The sequence below is a fragment of the Miniopterus schreibersii genome, assembly GCF_964146895.1.
Source record: "Miniopterus schreibersii genome assembly, chromosome: 2".
NCBI lineage: Eukaryota > Metazoa > Chordata > Mammalia > Chiroptera > Miniopteridae > Miniopterus > Miniopterus schreibersii.
The window spans coordinates 160,934,341-160,957,202 of NC_138102.1; the positions used below are offsets into that span (position 1 = coordinate 160,934,341).

Here is a 22,862-nt window from a genome sequence, read left to right on the forward strand (position 1 = left end):
CAAAGAATTTCGTTCTTAAAAATTTTTTTTTAATGATCTTTTATCTGACGGTGACATGATTTCCTCCCTTAATTTTGTCCAGACCAAAGATTAGAAAGCACTTGGCTTGCAAAGAGATTTGATACCTGGTTATTAGAGTAATTCGTCTTCTCGCTACCAACACCCGTATTTTGACTTGCCCTTTATTTGACCCTCAGATATTTTTTTACTCCCCAGGACAATGTCCCAAAATAAGATTTTGGGTGATTGGTGAAAGTAGAAGAGGGAAATAATCAGCCCTTCTCCAGCAAGTTAATTTTAAAGAAGACCATTACTTTTGAGGAAGATTTCCAAGCCTGTGCACTCTGGGAAGGTGCCCACAGGTACGAATAGCCCACTGGGAAGACCACTGTTACATGCTGTGAGTGATTTGAATTTTACTCTTCATGATTCTAACTTTCTCATCACTTTCCAGATCAGGTTTATTCATTCTTGTAGGGCTTCTCTTAGTAAATTTAGAAGTCAGAGGAAATCTTGGCCTCATCCTTAATTTATATGCACTGCTGTAAGCCTTAGCTCACTTGGGACTGTTAGCGTACAAATATCTTTCAGGCCACATAGGACTAAATGTTCCTCCTCTCTACACATTGCTTGAATAGTTTTAAAATCAATTTAGGTACCATTACCAGGCAGTAGTTGTTGAGCAAAGCAAAATCCTAACTATAGCTGGAAATGGAGAAGAGGCATATAGAGAGAGATTATTAACACTTTCAAGGTTTCACAAGTTATACTAAGATGTAATGGAGAGATGAAAGTGTAGAACAGAGAAGTTTTTGAAACCAAAAAGGATAGGTCTTTAACATGAACTCACTTATAATTCTAAATCATTTCCTAGTAGGATTTGATGGCAACCACTGATGTTGAATTCAATATGTGCAGGCAATTTGAATTTTTGCCAGCATCTCTTCTTTCTCAGTTATTCTACCAGGTCTTTGGGGGAAGGAGGGTTAATTCTTAAAGCTGATGTTACTTTTAAAAGTTTCCACAACCGTATTCCTTTCCTCCCAGTATCTTGAGTGTGCTCTTACTCTAATTTTGTTGACTTCCTGATATTTAAAGCATCTGTATTTAAAAATTTCTGTGACATCTGCAAGTATAGTTTTTCATAAATGTGAACTCAATAGTATTGCACAATATCCCTCCATCCATTGATATCTTTGCTTAGCTTTATATTTTGAAAACTGATTAAACCTTGAAAGCCTAGTAAAAATCCATATGCACAAAGTATGTCAGGGCAGGCATGAACATTCACATTGTTAAAGGACCATTATAAAAATCCCAGTATAGATAAAATTACATTTGATTTATTTAGGTGCCAATATCATAATTTCTGGGAGTTCACCTTTTTAAAGTCAAGATACACCTTTGTTATACACTGAAGTCTGTGACCTAAATTTGGCTAGTTCTAACTGATAAATTTTAGAAAGTCTATTTGAACAGAAGTTATTTTCATTATATTTTTAGTTTGCTTACATTTAATATTTTTTTCCAATAAAACTTGAACGGAAGCAATGGTTTTCAAGGTTGCATCAAAATGAACATAACAACAAAATAGATTTAGATAATGTAAATCAAAGTCAACAATTATAACAAAAGTGAGTTGATTTTAATAAAATTTTACTCTATTAAAATTTTACTATATTAAAAATTTAATTTCTTCTGGAACAGCAAATAAATATATCAGAGCTGTATATTGTGGTTACTTATTGTAAGAGTAGACCTATTCAACTTAGTTTTGAATTTTCAATTTTAATTTTATTTTTATAGAAAAACCCCAAAGTAAAATTTAAAAACAGGCAGATAAAACAATTTTCGTAATAACTGATGAAAAAGGTAATTGGTTCTCAGTTTTTCTGTCTACAAAATCAATGGCTGGAAGCAGACAGAAAATTGAAAACCCTGTTCTATTTTATGAGACATAAGTTTTTTTTACTCTGAGAGCAATATAGACTCTCTGCTGTGCTGCTCACAGATAGAAAATCCCAACACCATAATTTCCCCTCTGTTCAAGGACAAGTACTGAAGCACACACTGCGGAGCACAGGGCCTTACTCTGGAAGAGGCAGTGATGCAAACTGCTTCTGAAGTTGGCTGTGAAGTTTTGAGAACTGTTCAAACGATTTTCCCGTTAGGCTTGTTTTGTCGTCGCTGTGTGTCACCTGGATTAGATACAGCTGCAGAAAATAAAAAGGCAAAATTCAAAAGACCGCAATATCAATTGGTGATATCTTTTAAAATCTGATTTTATGTAACTAAGCAAAGCAAGAAGCTTTGGGCAAAATAAATCATCACAAAAGTTAAGAGATGCAATTTGTAATGGCAAAATTACATATAAACACGGTATATAATAATATCATAACCTGATGTGCTGGGAACAGACTGCCTAATTTCTGCTCTTCTTGTGGACACTTTAATTAGCTTTTGTTTTATATGCTACCACAGGCAGGATCTGTTCTCTTTGATGGTTCCTTCTAATAGCTCTGGTTGTTATGATTTGCCCTTAGAACATCCTCGTTAGTGGCACTTCTGCTCAAACTGTAACTGATTTTTCATTTGCATAGTGAAAACAAAAGTCACGGCTTAAGGAAGGCTGTGTAGCATGGTGAAGGGGAGTCAGAGGTGAAGTCAGATGGTATTTAAGTCAAGATGACAGACTTGAGACTTACAGTACTAGTTTTGCTGAACCTTAAAACTGTCGCTCTTTGAATGGACCTGGATGCACTCAGCATACTGGATTCTTGGGGACAGTTCTGGGAAGCAGACTTGGCAGGGCTTATGGCTGTCATTTGTGCAAGTGTGTGGATCAAGTTATTCAGTTTCACAGGGAAACACTCCAGACTTTCCTTTATTTTCCTAGAGAAATGAAAAAGAGAAGATAATGGGTTGCATTCCCTTGAATTGACTCATTACACTTAAGATTTGTTTCCTTGTGCTTTGTTAGATGTGGAGGAAAACATCAAGAACCAAAGATGTTTATCTGGAGCCCAGCTATTAAACCTTATTTTTCAAATAAACTTCAGGTTCACCTCTTGAAATGTTAGCAAATATAAAATAAACTCTCGTGGTGAAATTTAAAACTGTAATTTTAATCTTGTATTTTGACTTCTTTTAGATTTGTTTTCTATTTTTTGGGATGGTATTTTAAAATTTAATTTTAGTTTATAATTATTTAAAATATTTATATAATTTCAGAAGTTAAATCTACAAAAAATGTATATTTCAAGAAGCCCAGCACCCATCCCGTACTCTTTCTGTTATTCCTTCCCTCCCCTTATATTTAAACATTTTAAAAAATTATGGCTTAAGTTTTATCATTTTATTTCTTAATTTTGTATGTATTTGTGATCTTCTTTCAACTATCTTACAAAAAAGTTGCATACTATAATCCTATACCTAATATACAAGTACTTTATATGAAAGGTTCTTCACTCTCTGGTCTTTCTGGTTTGTTTGTTCTGGTGTGTCTCTGCTTCTAAAAGTTCCTGGTTTTTGCTTTTATTTAAGAAAGTTTGCAATTGCATTCTAATGGTGTAAGAAACATCATTATATCCCCTTTTCCCCTTTGTGCCCCCTCTCCAGTTTCTCACTTGCAGTGTTGTCCTGCTTATCCCAGGTACTACTATAGAGCGAACAGCATGCTTATTCCGGTTTTTGTCTTATTCGGCTTTTCATATGTGCTTCCTATTCCACTTTCATTTTCTAATAGAGCTATTGTGTCTACATCATACAGTAGTATTTATACTATACATACTATGCAGTCTCTCTTCTGTCATTAATCTTAGACTCTTTACCAGTCCTACGTCCATGTCTCTCAGTCATTTTGACTATCTGAAGCTAATTCTCATAAATTCCTCAGGAATGCTCAAGGTAATAAGTCTCTGAGTTTTGGGTGTGAATAATAGTTTGTCTGTGGCCTTTACACTTGAAAGTCAGTTTAGCTAGGTACATTTTTGGCTCAAATTTTATTTTTTGAGTGCCATAAATATATTATCCCATTTTTTTCTGGAATAAAAGATTACTATCCAAAACTCTGGTGACATGCTGAGCTTTTTTTCCCTTATAAAGAACTTACTCTTTTTGCCTAGATGCTTAAAAAAAGTTTATTTTTCTTCAAAGTCCAATAGTTTTTCTAAAATATCTTAGTTTGGTTATTCTACGTAATTTTTCTGAATATGCACTGTGTCTTTCAATGTATAATTTTTGTCAATATGTAATTTTTGTCTTTTGATTTTCCAGAAATTTTCTTAAATTTTAAAATTTTATTTTAAATAATATTTGATAATATATGAGTAAATTTTTAACTCATTAATTCTAACAATATATCTGTATTTTCATTTGAAATTTTTATGGACATAGTTATGTAATCTGCAAATACCAAGGAGGTTTTTTTTGGTCATCCTTTGTATTGCTAAAACATCCAGTTCAATGTTAAGTAGAAGTGGTGACAGCAAGGTTTGTTCCTGATTATTAAGGAAACACTTTCAATATTTATCATTAAGTAGAATGTTTTCTGTAAGTTTTTAGCTACAGGTTAAGGACAATCCTTTTTATTTCTAGAGTTTTTCAAATTGAGTGATCCTACATTTTATTAACTGCATTTTCTGCATCTATTGAGGTAATCATGTAATATTTCTCTTTTAATTTTTTTCACTACTGAATCTTGAATGTTTAACTTGTAACCACTTATCTTACTGAACTCTTGTTATTCCAATTTTTTTTTTTTTGGTTAATTCTCTGGGATTGTTGTATTTTTCATATTATTCAAATGGAAAATAACAATATGACAAAGCTTAAATATAGAGCTTTACTATCAATATAGAAGGCATTATTTTTTTTCCTGATATTAATGGGAATGCCTGTAATTTTTTACTTTTAAAAGTATGACGTCTCTCTATGTCTTTTTATATTCTGCACTTACTAAAATTTTCTAAGAGAAATGGATGTTAACTGTAGTCAAGCACTACTTTTCTGGGTAGGCTTCTATCAAAGTTGCGATGCCCTCTTTACAACTAATCTGCCATGTCCTCAATATTAGCAGTGTGGTTCATAATGTTTAATAATTGTCCCCTCAATTTTATATAACTTTATGCGCATTTATCTTGTTCTGGTAGTAGAATTTTTTGAATAAATTCCAAAATTTTCCATTATTATACATCAATCTAGGCCAAAATTTGCTAAAAAAGTTAAAATATGACTCTGATCATTGTTCATTTCCACAGTGTTCATTATTTCTAAAGAGGTTCTTTGAATTTATGGGTATATAGTACAGTATACAACATTTCTTTATTGGTAAAGACATGAAGATAATAATAATAGTAGAAGTATACTATTAATCATGACTTATGGAGATCCTACCATTCATCCATTCAACAAATATTTACTGAACATAGTTTATGTGTTAGGGTGGAAAGATCTCAGTGACAGCATGTACTCATTTCTTATGAAGATAGGCTTGTGAACCATAAATCTTAAGTTCTGATGTGCTCACCCTTGCAAAACTTCAACTATATTCATACTTTATTCATACATTGCTCAACAGTTAAGATGTAAGAAGAGTGGAGATGAAGGATAAACTTTTATGATAAGCCTGCATAGTTTTAGGATATACTTTCACCTAAATCTATCTCCCATCTTTCAGGTGGTAGATTAATGGGTCTAATCCAATAGTGCTGTTTCATGACTCAACTTGGTACTGGTTCCCCGAGAGCAGTAGGTTTTAGGCCTCTGTGATGATCTGTTTTATCCATGTGGCAGCTCTCTGGTTTATTTGGTTTAAACTGCATCATCAGCAGGATTATGCTTTGGATTATCCTTATATTGCAGGTCCAAAGCAGCAACTGGAAGGTCCAATTCTTAAATTCCTAGGGGTAACCTCCCGGCAGTCTTGATCTTCTAACTCCCTGCTGGGCATTGTTTTCTGTACTGGGGCATAGATGTGAAGGAAAGAAATTAGATTTCTGCCCTAAGGGAGTATATATCTTTTGGCAGGCACTGCACACAATGCCTTATGTTAGTCTTTCATCTTTAGAGGAAAGCAGTGTAATTATTTTCACAATAGATACAAAAAATCAAGAGAGGTGAAATGCATACCAAAAGTGACATCATCCAGAAAGTAGTAACCCCAAATTCCACCCCATGTTTATCTGATTCATAACATATGCACCTTTTTATATGATAAAAATATCTTAAATTTATCATTAGAAGCAACTGCTGCTAACAGGTTTCCTTAACTATGTAAATGGGTAATTGAGTTTATCAATCTCAGAAAACTGAGTTGAATCCTGGAGCTCTGATCTTTCATTTTAAGTTCAGCATCTAGGCAGATTTCATTTTTCTCAGATGAAATAATTATATTTTTGAACTCAAATTTTTATTAATATGTGACTAAAATGGCAAAAGTTTTTAGTGCTTCATGAAAAGTCAGAAAAACCTTTGAGAAGAAATGCCCTTAATATTGTTGAATGGCAATTGAGTGAAGGTTCTCAGGCAACTTCTGATGGAAATTTCAAGAACATGTTTCTGTTGGTGAAGTTCTTTGTATCATTTTGCAGTTTGATGAATACCTGTTTTACTGGTCAGTCTCTTTAATAGCATCAGGGAAATATAGCTCAAAAGACTTTCTGTGAAGGAATTTGCATGAGAATGTTCTTATTTTACCATTGACAGTATACTTTTATCACATATAAGTGGAAGTGACTCACTCCCCATGAACACATTTCTTCATCTAACTCTCAAACTTCATTTTCCCTGCAGTGATTTTTGTCATGTGTAATAAACATGTTACTTTTTTGAAATTACTGACTGAGTATACAGTTCTGTTAGTCATTCACAGGGAACAATGAATTAATACAACTTTGTCACAATTTCTTTTATTTGATAAAGAAAAATAATAGTTTAATGTTGGATTTATTATCTCTAAAATATTATACCAGCACTCTCTCACGCTTAAACCTATAAGTATGCTATCAAGATATTTCTCATTTTGTCACAAATTTATTGTAAGTATCAGAACAAGCCACCTGAAGATGTACCCCAGTGATATGAAGATTATTGTGAGCTGAAGGCAACTGAGACCCTGTGGTCTCGAGAAACTTCTGCTCCCCTCTTAACTAGAATACTTTAAATTAGGAGCTTGACCCATGATAAGAGTTAAAACCAGAAATGACTTTTTATATTGTAGGGCAAACTAATAAATATTGAACATGTGCTCTTCTTGCAATTACCTTCTGCAGCCTCAAGGTGCCTCACCCCATCCTTAGCTCAGAATCCCACACATACCTCAGTTTCCCTTTCTGTCTCTGACTCTCTCATGTATGTGAGGTCTTTGACTCGCTTATGTATGCAATTATATTTGGTTATTTTTGTCTTCTCAATCTATCTTATGCTTAATTGATTATTAGATCAGCCAAAAGAACCTTGTGGGTAGAGGAAAGTTTCTTCTTCCCCTATATTCTATTGAACTAATAGGTATTCAAACCCATATTTTTTTTACCAAAAAATTACCATTCCAAAATGAATTCAGTGAATAATCAGTTCTGATGCACTCTAGGTACATAATTTTTTTTAAAAAAATGTTCCTCTCTATGCATTTTTATTTTTAAAAATTCAAGATTGTCTGACACCAAAAAGAACAACTGATAATTTTGGTTACACATGTATGTAATGTATACATATGTGAACACAAAAATTTAAGTTTCATATTCTAACAAAAGGTTAAAACAAAAAGGTTAATAGAAAATAGATACTAAAACAAGATATCTCATGTTAATCCTTGTGCTTTGATGGCATCGAACCCTAATTTGAGAAACATAGCTATAAGCATTTAGACATTTTACTACCATGTTATTTCAACTAGTCTGAAGACACTCAAGTAAAAGAACATCTATATTTATCAGAGATTATCAGAGCTTTAGGAGTTACATATGCAGGATTTTTTTTCCTGTCTGAGTTAGCTAAGTTCCAGGCAAGAGCACCGATTATGCAAGAAATCAATTTTGTTCTGTCTGAAGTCACTTATTAGTTCTTCCTGTCATATCAAGAAACTCATTTAGCCATCAAGAGACTCAATTGTTTCACCTATAAAACATAATTGATAACTAAACCATACCACCCACCAGGATTGTTGACAGGATCAAATGAAGTAACATATGAAAAACATTGGAAATATAATAATATTATGCAAATATTACTTCAGAAATATTCTACCAGTTAAGTAAAGAAATAAATATATAAGAGCCCCAAAGGTAACAAACTACACGTAGAGGAGACAGGAAAACAAATGTACAAATTATGGTCTGTGAAAACTGAAATGTGGTAAACTCTCTTGAAATCCTACAAAAGAGAGAGAGGGATTAAGAAGAGGTAACTTTAGAGTTTCTTTTCTTTTCTCCTATTTCATAATTTAGAACTTGGAAAAAAGGGCACATCTGTAATACTTTCAACAATAAAGATAAATTAAAAAAAAACAACTTTGCTGTTTTCCCAGATGAAGGGTCAAGTCTTTAGAATTCATCTACGGGTCAACAAGTCTTGTGTAAATGTCATCACAGGTTCTTAACTCTACTTACAAACATGAGTTCTAGGCTCCATGACCTGGACTATGAGTAAGTAATTTTTAACTGCTATTTCGTATGGAGGCTCCTTACAAAAATTGACCAAATCAAAGCAAATGGAATTAAGGAACTAAGGAAAGGTTGATGGACTGGTCTTATTATGTATAAATAATGTGCCAGCGACATGACATTCCAGGTTATTATCTTCCCCTCCCAAAACCAGCTTATTTTATGGATGATTTTAAAATGAAATTGTATGCAAAGCAAGAAATCTTATTATGCACTAATATAGAAAAATCAATAGTGATAAATGTTGCTATACTATAATTAAGCTAATAAAAATCTTTAAAATATAAAAATATATTTTAAAATAGTAAATTATTTTAGTCTTGTTGCTTGTTAAATTCCTGGAATATAGCACTTTGATGCAGTGCACAGGGTCAAGCATACCAGTGAGGACTGAACAATGCATGTAGCTGTTGGGAGGTAACAGCTGTTGTGAAACAGGGCCATCTGGACTATCCATCTTTTTAACTAATGATTTCTGGTACTCTTGGCGGGTACATTAAACTTTTCAAATGCCTTTAAGCTTTAGACTGATAGTCTCCCAAAGAGTTCAAAATATATTTTTTTCAGCAAAGGTGCATTCTGACTTGATATTTAGGCAAACTGGGCAAATTCTCAGTGTAACTTACATAACTGAAAAATAGAGATTCTCCTATTGCAGAAATTTAGAACAGTAACTAAGCTTTCAAACATTGTAATGAGTGTGACTGAGCCACACAATTTAGAAAGTACAGTATTGTAAAGCCTAAGCTGTTATACCTGCAAAAAATTAATTACTTTATAAAGTCAATTTAGTCCAGATTAGTTCTTATAATTAAATTTAAAAACTGGGAAACTTTTACATTGAAAGAGAAATTTCACTTTGCATTTTTCTTTGAATCTGCTTTTCTTATTTAGGGAAAGTTGCACACCATTGTCACTAATTCCTCTAGATTGTTTCTTTTTTTTTTCTCCCCCCCCCTTGTGAGCATTTACTTATGTAGGCATCAATGGTTAAGCTAAGACAAAGGGAAATTCTGACCTTTATTTGTGGAATACAATAATCCACGAGATGACAATTTACAAAGTACAAAAAGAGCATCAAGAAAATGTAATGATAAAAGAACTTAGTGATCTTTATCCCTGTCCCTTACTCTCTCAATCTTGAAGAGAAACCAGATAGAAAGGCACTGAACTATGTTTTGAGACATCTGAGCACACGAAGTCTTGTCTCACTCTGTAACCATGAGAAATAAATGAGGAGGAATGAGGGAACACGGGGAATTATTGGCACTGTGTCTGCACACCTTAGGTGGTTCAGGGGCTCTGGCTCCTTTGTCTGTGTTGTGGAGACTGGGTGTCGTCAACATTTCCAATGGCTTCGCAGTTGTACGTGTTGGGACAGTCACTGTGCCTGCTGTGCCCAATGGCCCCTCATAACTAAGGCTATTCTGTCTAAAGCTCAGAGTTCAGAGAAGAAGCTTTGGGTTGTTCCTTGTGAAAGGATGGCCCATGATAGGAGTATGGATAGAAAAGAGAATCTGTGAAAGCTTTCACGAAGGACCCTGTCCAATAGGGACAAAGGAAACTAGTTAAGTCAATGAGATTGTCTCTCTCTGGAATTTATATTAGACAATGCTGGCCAATGGACAAAGAGAAGTAAACTATGATAGGCAGAGATAAGCAGAGTAAAAGATCGTGTTTTCCATTAGAAACTAGCCAGATCCTGGTGGCTTCTGGGGGTCTTTAGGTTTCAAATTGAGTCCACGTATATCCCTTTTCCCAAGGATACCGGATAGAATCTTTGGTTCTAGCTGCCAAACCACCTCACTAATGCAAGCTATTTGTTTTTTGAGGATTGGAGTTTTGTTTTGCTTCAAATTACTTTCAATTTCAGCTGGAGAACAAGAGTTCTTATACTTACTAAACCAAAAAATTTGTGTGACAGACCAAATGGAATACTGGGAAAACATGAAAAATTTCCTCTCACATTTTTGGAGGAGGAAATGGGTGAAGTGAAAAGCATGATCTGTATGTGGGAGGGGAGGTAGGCAGAGAAGCTTATGCTTAATGATCCCAGTCTGGGCTGTGAAATGGGTTATCTGTTTCTAAGGACAGCTAACCCAAGGTTTGAGATGATTGAAAATTCTGAAATAACCCGTTTGGACAGCATTTTAATGGATGGTTGCCTTCGTTGCCTAGCACTGGGCCCAGCAGAGATATTACATGAGAGTATCAATTTGCAGGGACTGAGTCATGATACTTTCTTGGTTCTATTCAACAGCACCCAGCTAAAAGGGGAGTAGAAAAAAGCAAGGGAAACAGAGAGAAGAGTTGGCAATGATGTGAAAAACCTTTGTGGCCAGCAAAACAATTTTATATTCTTTTTTTTTTTCTGAATGCCATTCATTGTGATGGTTTTTAATGCCACATGGAGTACAGCATCCTCTGGAATTCATAATCGGCTCTTAACCTAGAATGTGAAAGTAGGGGTGAGGTAGGATCCTGTACTATTCATAAGTAGAGTACTTCCTTGGAGAGGCAGGAAAAACCATTTCTTTCTTTCAAGTCTCAAACAGGGTTGAGAGTGGCAGCCTCTTAATGTTAACACTATACTCAGGTAGCCACACATGCTGTGTCTCAGATAGCTCACTCATCTTCAAGACAGACCTGTGAGCTTGGTGGCAGGCGGGTAGGGGGGACTTTTTGTCTTATTTTTATCTGTATCTTAGTAGTGATCAACAGTGACATAAAATACTTTTAGCCTATCAGAAGAAACAAGACAAAGAGTTTAAATATACAACGGGATCTCATAAGTATGCAGAGTTAATGACACTCCTTGAAGCACCAGGCCCAATGCTGGATCCATCACAAAACTGGTTTCTTTTTTGGTAAATTATGTGCACTATACTTTAAGTTTCTCCTTAAGTTTAGAAATCCGTGTGATGTCAGAGAATTCAGCTTAAGATAATATTATTCACACAGACAAGTAAACAGGTGCATGTAATTTTTACCATTTATTTGAATCTTATCATTTAAAGCTCCCTTTTTTTTTAAATTAAATTTTTGGGGGTGACATTGGTTCACAAAACCATACAGGTTTCAAGTGTACAGCTCAATAAAACATCATCTGTACACTTCATCCTGTGCCCATTGCCTCAGGCAAAATCTCCTTCCACTCCCATGCCCCCTCCTTTGCCTACCTCGACATGTTTTTGTTTGTTTTTTTGCTTACCCCTTTTACCTTCTTTCATCCAGTACCCCCAACCCCTTCCTCTCTGATGAAGCTGTAAACATGAGTAAAATATACAGAGCAGGAATGAATGAATATTGAAAAAGTAATTTACCCCAAAGAAGATTCATTTGGTAATAATAGAGTTGGGGTGGATAAACCTTCATAAAGACAATTAAATTATAAGGCCGTCAAAAGAAAGAGGTAGGAAATGGCAAGTCACAGACAATAACTGAACAGAGGAATGACTCACCCCCATTTAGATGACTAGATGTCTTTTAAGTTTGCAATGGAGAACTAGTGCTTTACTGTAAATTTCTCAAAATAAGCTTAATTAACAAAACATACTACATAGCATCTGAAAGCGAGAAAATTAGCCTGGCAGAAAATATGCAGGAGGTGAAATACCGGCTCACTGCCAAGAGGTTATTTGCTTCTGATCTACTTCCCATAGTAGTTCAAGTCCTCTTGGATGGAAAGGGGAGATGATTCAATGTAGGCAAACTCACCTATATCTAAGATTCTGCTCTTTACAGATCTGGGAGAGGCAGATGTAATTAGGGGATGTGGAGGGTGGGACTCTGGCTGACACATAAAGCATATTTACATTTTTGCTTTGGCTAGGGCCTAAAAGAGCTGTTTTCATCTAATATATAGTTTTCTCCTTTTATTTTTTTAATGGTAGGAGGGACTATTTGTAAATTGTAGCCCTATAATTGCTCTGTCCAAGTAATGACACATCACTGTATTGTCTTAGAGATGAAAGTAGTGAGTCCATATCCCATTATAAATCTCTTTCCAAATTGTTTTTATGGACGTAGTTCAAGTACAACAACCAATTTATTTATGTCAGTCCTGGCTCTTTTCAGTGACCTCTTATTGAACAATGTGTTAGATAAAGAGCCTGGTTAGCAAACAATAGCGTGCTACAGAAACACTGACTAAGGCCTTGTGCTAGAAGTTCACATTGCTCTTTTCTACCCCTTGGGAATGAAGACACAAGCTGGTTCTAGAAATGATAGTTCCATTGCAATGGCTGTTCGCCCGAAATTCATCTCAGATGTGGGTTGTGTGTGCACACAAGCATAAACGCACACTTATTCACAGCTAACCTTACTTGGTAAAATGACTTGTTGCTTCCAGGTCTGTGTCTTGTGGACGAAGATTATTGTAAACATATCTCAGGTCTTGGATTCCACTTAGCTCTGGCAATCCTGCATGTAGCATCTTGGCAAAACAAACACACAAACAAAACAGAAGCAAAAAACCTCAGAATAAATGCAAATAAAATCTTACTTGGTTGAGTTTGGTTAAGCTTACTTGCTTAATTTGACAAATACATATAAACAAATACATAGCAGTGCCTTTGAGTTTGTACACATGAATCACTATAAGTTCATGCTTTCTAAACTCCTATAATTAGTAGTAGAAGCAATAACAATACAAAAATAAAAACCAATAAAATTGTTGAAGTGCTTGCAGGTTAATAATTTAATTTTATCATAAACCATTGAAGTAAGCATGATAGTATTATTTATTTCTATCTTTCCTTCTTGTAGAAAAGCCATATTTGGCATGGTACAGTAGAAATAATACGATATCTAATGTCAGAATTCCTGGACCCACCATGTAAAATTTGAATGATTTTGAAAAAGTCTCTTAACCTCTTTGAACCTCCATTTTCTCATTTTTAAAGTGGATATAAATATACCCAACCTATCCTGGGAGAATCAAATAGCTAATGAATAAAAAAGAGCTTTATATATTATGCATTGTTACAAAAATTATATCACAATGCCTATTTTAAAGAAGAAAAATGTAGTTTCCCCCAAACTGTAATTGGAGTGTCCAGGTCAAATGGTTGTAAGCACATAGAGTGTAAAACTCATACCTCTTCCTTATTTCATGTTCTTCCACGACTCTATGATTCAGACTACTAGAATGTAATTTTCTCTAGTTAAGTGGTGATTTCATTTATTAAAGGTTATTAAAGCAATGAAATAATTAAAGGTATAATTGTACAAAAGCTCAGGCATTTTTCTGCCAACCTTTATAAAAGTACTTTGTTTACTAGACTGAAGGGATAATATTCTCTATAGTTATGGGCAAAACTCTGAGAAAAAATAGATCTTTCTGATATAAATGTGAACTTTGCAAAAATAAAAGAAGAGGGATGATGCCATCAGTACCTCTATGACTAAGATGATAAATTATTTCCTGCTTTGGAATAGAGGCACTTTTACAGTTGTGGGAAGTTAAGAAGGATGCTGTTAATCCTAAAAATAAAGGGAACAGCATATATAGATGTACCGAGGAAAGCAAGATATCATCCATTTGTTCACAGATAGAAATCCAGGATAGCTTTCTGGAACATAGGGTATCTTGTGGGTGAGTGACAAGAAATTGGGTTGAAAAGGCAAGTAGGGTAGGATGTTTTAGCAATATAAGAGATTTTGTGCTTTATCCTAAAGGCAGGAGATAGCTCTTTTAGTGTTTTTACATTGGGAATAAAATGAATGAATTGTATTTTATAGAGATCATTGTTGTTATTTTTGAAAAACAGATTTAAGTGAGGCCAAATAAGAGAATGGATTGGGAGACTGTTTAGGAATGAAAAGAAATTACTGGATTTTAAATATAAATAGAATTGAGAAAACTGGGTGATTGATTGGCTATATTTGAAGAGCTGAGTGAGGCAAAAACCGTAGAGCTGTAAATATGAGTTTGGGAGTCAGTAGCATGTAGATTGTAATAGAAACCATGAAAATGGATCAGGTAGTCCTGAAAAGTTCTCAATCACCTCTCCTCATGGATGATCAAGCATCTCAAATTTATGATATTTAAGTTGAACAAATTCTCTTCTCCTGTAAACGCTCCCTCCTCTTTCCTGTTTTATATCTCCATTTCACTTCCACCACTGTCCAACTAGCAAGACATTCATATTTTCTTTGATTCCTACTTCCTCCCTTTTTCCAGGGTCAATCACTTTATCTGTCAGTGCCAATCACTTAATTCTATAAAAACTACCTCAACAGTCTCCTGTATTCATTCGCCTTTCCATTGCAATTATTGCCATAGTTCAGCTCCTCGTCTTCATTTGCTTAGACAACTTCAATAGCCTTTTTCTAGTTTTCCAACCCTTCTCTCTAATTACATAAAGTCCTAGTTATGTCTAAAATCTAAGCTAGGTGATGGTACTCCCTTCATCAAAAACAAAAAACTTCTCAGGTGTTTATATATTAATGTCCAAAATACTCATTCTGGTCATAAATGTTTTTTCATAATCTTACTGCAATCCGTCACGTCAGCCTGTCTGCATTGGCCTTCATCTGCACCACAGGCTGGGTACACTTGATTCCCTCCATTTCCAACACTTTTTATGCCCATGCTCTTTAAACCTTCACAGTCCTTATATTTTTCTCTCAGCCATAATTCCTTTCCTCTTCCTCCTTGTCTATTGAAATTCCTCTTGAAAGCTTAACTCCAATGCTTCTTTCTCCTTGAAGCACCATAGATCTTGATAATATTTAACTACTGCTTTCTTTGTACTACAGTCATATCTTGGTGCCACCTCTTTCACAGTACTCATTGCTGCCTCGATTTCACTATATTTTGTTCATGTATATGTTTGTCAGATTGAATTTTAACTTCTTTGAGAACAGGAACTGGGTTTTTATTCAATGTTGAATTGTTTATATTGCCTAGCATGGTGTTTTGTAAATAGTTAGAACTTAATGAATGTCTATGAAATAATGAATGTGTGAATGAATGAATGAATGAATGAATGAATGAATAAAAAATATCTGACTCTGTTAGGCATTGAAAACCTATAAATAGCAAGTCCAACATTTGAATACTAAACTTAAAATCAACCATAGGGAGATATATCTCAAAAGCAACAAAAGTCTAGCTTAGGCTTTCCCTTATCAGTTCTGTACTTAGAATTCTAGAGACGTCTGTGTACTTATTGAGGCAGTTTTCTCCTTTATCACACTGTGATTGTCCAGTTGCTAAGACAACCTTTTCCCTATATTTGAATTGCTTTCTAGTTTCTATAAATACCCTGAATTCATACCTGCTTGCTTAGCACTCTGTCAAACATTTCCTTGGGAAGTAGACCCTGTACTGACTCCTTCCTCTGCCAACACACACACACACACACACACACACACACACACACACACACACACACACACCACGTGAGTGTGAAATGAAGCCAGCTTCAAATCCGAAGAATCTCAGCTCTCTCTGTCATGCGGCTGATTAGACGTACCAAGTGCTGACTTTGGCCTTGATGTGTCCCTTTCCTTAGAGAGGAGGCTTTGAGTGCTGTGAATCTACCTGTCAGAGTAGGGATTTCCCCAGACCTGGGTCCGTTTAGTCATGTCTGTTCTCTTACCTACAGAGACGTAGTTCAAGTGTCTCCGAGCTTAGATTACATGGGTAATAATTTCATTGCCACTATAGGAAAGGGAAAGGGTGGCTAGGACAGGCAATGAGCAGATAAGTTCCTTTGTAAAGGACAGGAACATTAAAACATTTTCTACTTCTGTTCTCTTCCTACTAAACCCACATCTATTTTGATAGTTGTGCTTTGGGAAGTAGACACTATTCACCATCACAAAGAGAAGTTAGAAAGATTTCTGCTGGGAAATATCTGATATAATAATGGGTGTGAAAAACATCTTAAAGTGGGTGAATGGTCCCTATGTTCTTTGGGATCCTTCCATAATAGCTGATATTGATTTTTTAATGAGAGAAAAGCTGATGAAATACAGGCTTTTATGTTAGTGAATTCAGCCAGCAACACTCTTGAGTCTCCTGCAGATGTTGTGCTTTTAAGTAATATGGGAATTTCATGGATTATTTTTCCTCTGCTTTTCCCAGGAGTAAATAAAAAGGACTGTGGATATCTGGACTCATGCTGCTCTCTACCCATGATGAGCCATTAACTCTACAGTAGACTTACCACATGCTTCTGGCTCATAATCCTGGCTACTGACCATCCATGGATGGTAGAATTGATGACTCATATCAAGTATTTCTCACATTATAACTGGGTCATAGTGCAGTAGACTGAGTTCTTTTTAGAGAAGCTTACACAGCAGGAGTCACTTTGAGAGAGAACTGAGAGGAATGTAGATTACCCACATAGGTAGAAAATGATCTTTCATAAATTTAAATTTAGTTTTTATTATAAGAAGCTATAGTACAGTGATTGTGGTCCTGAAACCTTTACTGATGCTTTGATTATCTATAGAATGCCATGTGAAATCCAAAAAGGAAAAAATCGAGAGGTAAAAGACTAGAAACAAAGGGAATAACACACTGTTGTTTTACATACGTATATTTGTTCATTGGTCTAATTGGTCCACATTGCCTCTAATCTCTGTCTCAGTGTCTGTGACAGTCTAAATCTAAGATTATATGCTTAATCTGAATTAGTGTTCTTCACTGCCAAATTTTCCTCCTTAGCCTAAGAGTCAAGACTTAAATAATTAAAGCATAGATTTTTGGGATATATTATATAACAGAAACCTTCAAGATCTAATTTTAATATTACATTATGAGAATTTAAAAAATTCTTGATTAAAATAACATACATCGACATTTTAAAAGGAAATAAGATTACATTAACTCTATAATTTCATGATTATTTAATATATTGTGACTCATGCTAGTAGTTTTCTTTTTAGGTAGGTAGAAAAGTTTACTAAATAAGAAGAAAAAAAGCTCACCAATAGCTTTCTGAATCTATTTTTCTCAAAAAGCCATCCTTTCACATTCACATGCTCACTTATTATCATTCAGCATAATTTCAGTGTCTCCTGAGAAACAGCATAAACTATATTTGTGCTTTTCTGCTTTGGGTTTATTTTTGAAATGTCTGTGACTGGTTCGAGTAGTAGTTAGTATGGTACTAACTCTTGTACATAGCTATTTACAGCATTATAGACATTTAGAAATGTTGGATACCTCCGTTATTTGTATACATGAACTTTATCTTCCTTATTAAATTGAAAATTTTAAGACTGACTGGGTCTTATATGATAATGTATTCTCTCCAATTTCTGGCATATAGTAAGTACTCAAGAGCTCATGGATTCATGAGTTAGAGCCTCCTAGAGGCCAAGGATAAATTAGAGTTGATACTATCAGAATATTTATTATGTAAATGGAGTCAAGGTCACAGACTCAGTCTTGGTAAAGTTTCCTTTGTGGTATGACCACAGATTATGAACCATAAGGCATATCATGACAGCAATATGGCCTAATAGAATTGGGAAATACAAATCTACTGAAATGAGTCACTGGTTATTAATGGAAAATTCTGGAGATGGACAGAACCTTATATATCCATTTACACATAAAGGAAAAATTTCTTTGTATATGAAGGGCTACATGTTTATAATATTTTAAGAAATTCTCCTTTTTGAAGACAGAAAAAAGAGAAGTAAGGTACATATGTTGTTTTAAAGTTAAAACATGGATCCAAATCAAATCTTCATTGCAACAAGGTCAACATTTATTCAGTACTAACTAATAGAGCTTTTCTGCAATGATGGAAATGTTTTATAGAGGTGCTGTCGAGTGTGGTGCTACTAACCACATGTGTCTACTGAAGTGCTGAGCCCTTGAAATGTGACTAGTGAGCCTAAGGAGCTGAATTTAAAATTTTATTCAATACTAATTAACTTACATTTAAATAACCACATGTGGCTAGAGGATACTGTATTGGGCAGTACTCTTATAGATTAACAAGGATCTAGTATAATAAATTAACTGAATCCTACTATATGGCAGGTGCTGTGCTAAATGCTTTATATTAATTATCTATTAAGGTTATTATGAAATGTAAATCAATTAATACACATAGGATCTTAGCATAGTGCTCATGCAAAGCATTAGCTATTAGGTTGTACATTCATCAATCCTACATCTACAAGGTAGATGCTATTATCTTCATTTAATAGATGAGAAAACAGAGTTTTACTGGAGTTAAGTAACATACCCTGAGGAATATAGCCAGTAAAATGCCAAACTAGAATTCAAACCCAGGAAGTCCTGGCTACCAAGTTTGTGCCCTTAACAGCATCTAGTATAATTATAGTCAACTGAAGCCTCTAAACCAGTTATTTTTGATGATTATATTGACTCCAAACACTGTACTGATCTACCAAAGTTGTATTTCTCTCCTTCAGTTTGCTGCAATTACTAGTGTGTATGTATGTGACCAAATGAATCACTGCATTCTTCTCTCAGAAGATATTTCTAACAGATTTCTTCCCTCTCATCCTGCATATCTGACTATCATCTCTTTGTATTGGACCGTGGAATTAAACATTAAATTTTCCCCTTTGGTCAACAGAGATAATACAGGACCATGACTCAGTAGACCCAATGTATACTACTAAATGTAGCATCTCCCAGTTGAGTTGCTAGCAAGTCACCTCACATTTTGACCTTCAATTTCTGGAAAATAGGAAGTGATCAAAGGCAGAGATTGGGAGGACAGCCAGGAAAAATCCTTGCCTGGTCTACATCACTGGATTGCCGTAATGTGTAAATGTCATAGTTTTTAAAAGCACTTTTGAAAAAAATCTGAAAGCACAATACAACTGATACAATATTCTAAATTACTGTCCTTCATCTTTAATCAAGATATACTGAGATAACCCCTGATTATATCAATATTATCTTGAATAGAAATGTTTGCGACAATAACTGTGAACTAATGGAATGACTTATTAAGGGATGTGTTTATTAGCTATACAATGGTACTTTTAGTTTGTTCATTTCTTTCTGTTTGGAATAGCTCTTTGGGGATCTCCAAGCCATTAGCAAAAATGGACTACCCAAAGACAGACATAAATGAAGCTTATTATTTTTGTTATTTCCCAAAGGACTTACCATTTCTAGCAGGTTCAAAAGTAGTTGACTGTGCCTTCTGACAATATTATAAGCTCGACAGCAAAGCTCCACAAAATCTTGGAAATGCTGTGGGTTTTTTCCACCCTCTGTAATAAAGTATTCCATCTCTGTAGTAAAAATAAAAGGAGCTCGGTCCCTATAAACCAAAAACAATAGCAACCTTAAGCAGGAGAAATGGTTCATAGGGTTAAATTAGGCAATTACAACAACCTATTTCCATTAATTTTTTTTTTTTTAATTCTCTCTGTTTTAATGGATTAACCTCCTTCATTGTGGGACAGCTGGAGAAACTTGCTAATTGTAGATTTTGAATAACATAGCTGGCTGTACAGAGAGGGAAGGACAATTTATTTTACAATGTCAACCTATATTATCTCAAATACTTAATTCTAAGTTATATGTGATGGGAATATTATCCATTAAAAATTAATGTAAGGACAAATTAATAATGAAGGTGATTTTACAGAAAATATATTTACTACTAAATTTTGAAATGATCCAATGGACCCTGTATTTGATCTCTTGGTGTGTGTTTTTTCTTTGAAGGTATGCTGACCCTTTAGGAAAAAATGTTTCAGGTAAAAGCTGAGACATTTAATGACTAGTTCTTTTAGAAGGCAATCTATGAAAAAAGCAGATGTTACTAATTCACTATCAGATGCTTAATAAGGGAAAAAAGATGTAGCTATATTTCATTTCACACTAGGCCCAATAAAAATACTTATCAGAAAAGAGGAAATATAAACTGACCATGTTGCTATGTAAGTAATATCGCCCCCTAAGGTTCCAAGGCTGGAAAAACAGATAAATAAAGGACCAGAGAGATGACACTGTTTCCCTTATTTTTTGGTCTTCCCCACCCCCGCCCCAACGTTACTTGAGACATGAAGAGACCTGAGATGAAGTGTAAGCACTTCTAATAGAAACTGCCAAAGGAAGGACTGGAAACTTCTCTCTGATTAAGCCTCACTCACTGAATACGAAAAACACAAGTGAGTTTTGATACTGATTTGGCCCAAGGTCCAAAGAAGCATTTGAGATGGGAATGCAGTTTTGGGTAAAAAATTGTTTAAAACAGTAAAGATTTTTGAATGAATTTTAAAAAGCATATTTTTAAAATTTGAGCCTAGCAACCTAGATATAACTAAGATTAGTCCAAGCAGTAATTGGAAAAAGTCATGGATTATTGAGGAAGCCTCTCTTTTTTTTTCTTTCAATGATAAAGAATAATTGTATTCTTTAATATTGCTATGCTTAGCTATTTTAGTAAAAATGTGATAGAGTGGGAAATCACTAATCTGACTTAGTTAACCAGATCTTTCGGAAGTATGGCTATTCAAATCAGAAAGCCACAACCCAGGTATTTTGTGGCTGATCTGAGACAGTGGGACAGACATTTTATGGCTGACTGGACTTGGCAGGTGAAGTATTTTAAAGAAAATATAACCTACCTCTGTCTGGCTTTGGTTATTTTATTATTTTATTTTATCTGATTTTGTGATTCATGCTAACTATTGAATGTTAGAAGGGAAGACTGATATAATAATATCCTCACTTAAGTTTATATTCATTAATTTGAGCATTCATTATTCAACAAGGTTTATTGAGCTCCTAGACACTGATGAATGTATCCTAAGATTCAAGTCCTAATTTTAAAAGTTTTGCTCAAAAATCCTCTTATATTTGGCTTTTATTGACTCATCCAACCTATATGCTATGAGTTTACTTTACAGCCCTTTATTTTAGCCAAGGTAGAAGCAGAGATGTTGAAAACATGATATAGCATGTTCTAATCCTGGACCTGCCATATCTCATTTTCCTCATGTCTGAAATGAATAAGTAATACATAGCTCTTAGAATTATTGTGAAGATTAATAGAGAAAATGTACACAGATTCCTGGCACATAGACAGGGCTACACACTTCTGAATTGCTATGATTAGAGGCTCTATGCAGAGGGAAGAGCCTGCAGGTCCTGTCAGCCAGGCTTCATATAGTTCTGTCACAAGTTCTGTGACCCTCAGCAAGTTACGTTTCTTCATACCTCAGTTTCCTCCTCTGTAAAATGGGTCTAAGAGTACTGGACTCCTGGGATTAAATGGGTTACATTATATAAAAGTTCTTAGAACACAGTGGGGCACACAGAAAGACCTCAATGATTGTTTAATACTATTATTAGTCCCAAAACTAATAAAAGGGTTCTCAGAGATGAACCTTGTCACTAAAATATTGTCTTTCCTTCAAAGTTTAACTTACTCCCAGCTGCTCCATGTGATTAAATCTCATTCTTTGAATATGCGGCTGTTTGGCTGCATAAACCTGTAAGTTTACCTTTGAATTTCGTAATATTTTTCACATATCACTCACCCATGTAATCATCATTTCTAACATTTTAGTAGAGTTTTAGCAATACTCCAGATTTTCATAATAAAAAAATCTTAATTTTATTAGTAAGTTTTCCAATAGTTTTATCTTATTTTTTATATTACATTTACTATATTGAATGGAACTTTTGAAAAAATTTTAAGAGTCTTAAATTTACAATTTACTGAAATTATTTTTGCTTTTCTTTTCAACAGAGAAAAATGTTTCACCAAATTGATTTTCTCCTGGGGAGTTTTTGTAGTTATGCTCAAGTTTGTGTGGTAACACATTTCCTTCTTCCATAGCAACCACCATTATAAATCACATGAAGAAATACCATAGCAGAAAGTCAAATACACAAAAGAAACATCCAAATTAGAGACAATGCAAACTCATAATAATACTGAAGAGCATAATTTTAGCTGTGTTTAAATATCACAGTCTAAATTTTCAGTGTGTTCAGCAATGTAAAATCCTGTATCTTTTCTGTATGATTTACATGGCTAGGTTCTGAGCAATTTTTAAAATATTAAAATAAGACTAAAATTTTCCTATAAATGGCAAGAAGCCTCACAGGTAAAACAAAATCCTACCCCATTTCTACAGGCTGTAGGAGTCGTAGCTGGGATTTGTTCATCAGTCCACTGAAAAGGGAACCTAATTCAAGGTTGCAGAATTCATGTACTGCCCTGTCTCAAG

General features: G+C 34.5%; 1 protein-coding gene across 5 annotated transcripts in view; it reads right to left on the reverse strand.

Moving 5' to 3' along the window:
- PIK3C2G (phosphatidylinositol-4-phosphate 3-kinase catalytic subunit type 2 gamma) overlaps window positions 1-22,862 on the reverse strand; it is a gene marked incomplete at both ends in the record, with an annotated part of 233,519 nt that overhangs the window by 45,602 nt on the left and 165,055 nt on the right. For all 5 annotated transcript variants that reach the window (XM_081128961.1, XM_081128959.1, XM_081128958.1 and 2 more), the window contains 4 exons: window positions 2,092-2,213; window positions 2,706-2,892; window positions 12,986-13,095; window positions 19,780-19,936. In XM_081128961.1, coding sequence (XP_080985087.1) covers window positions 2,092-2,213; window positions 2,706-2,892; window positions 12,986-13,095; window positions 19,780-19,936 — 576 coding nt within the window. The remainder of the gene's footprint in view (window positions 1-2,091; window positions 2,214-2,705; window positions 2,893-12,985; window positions 13,096-19,779; window positions 19,937-22,862) is intronic.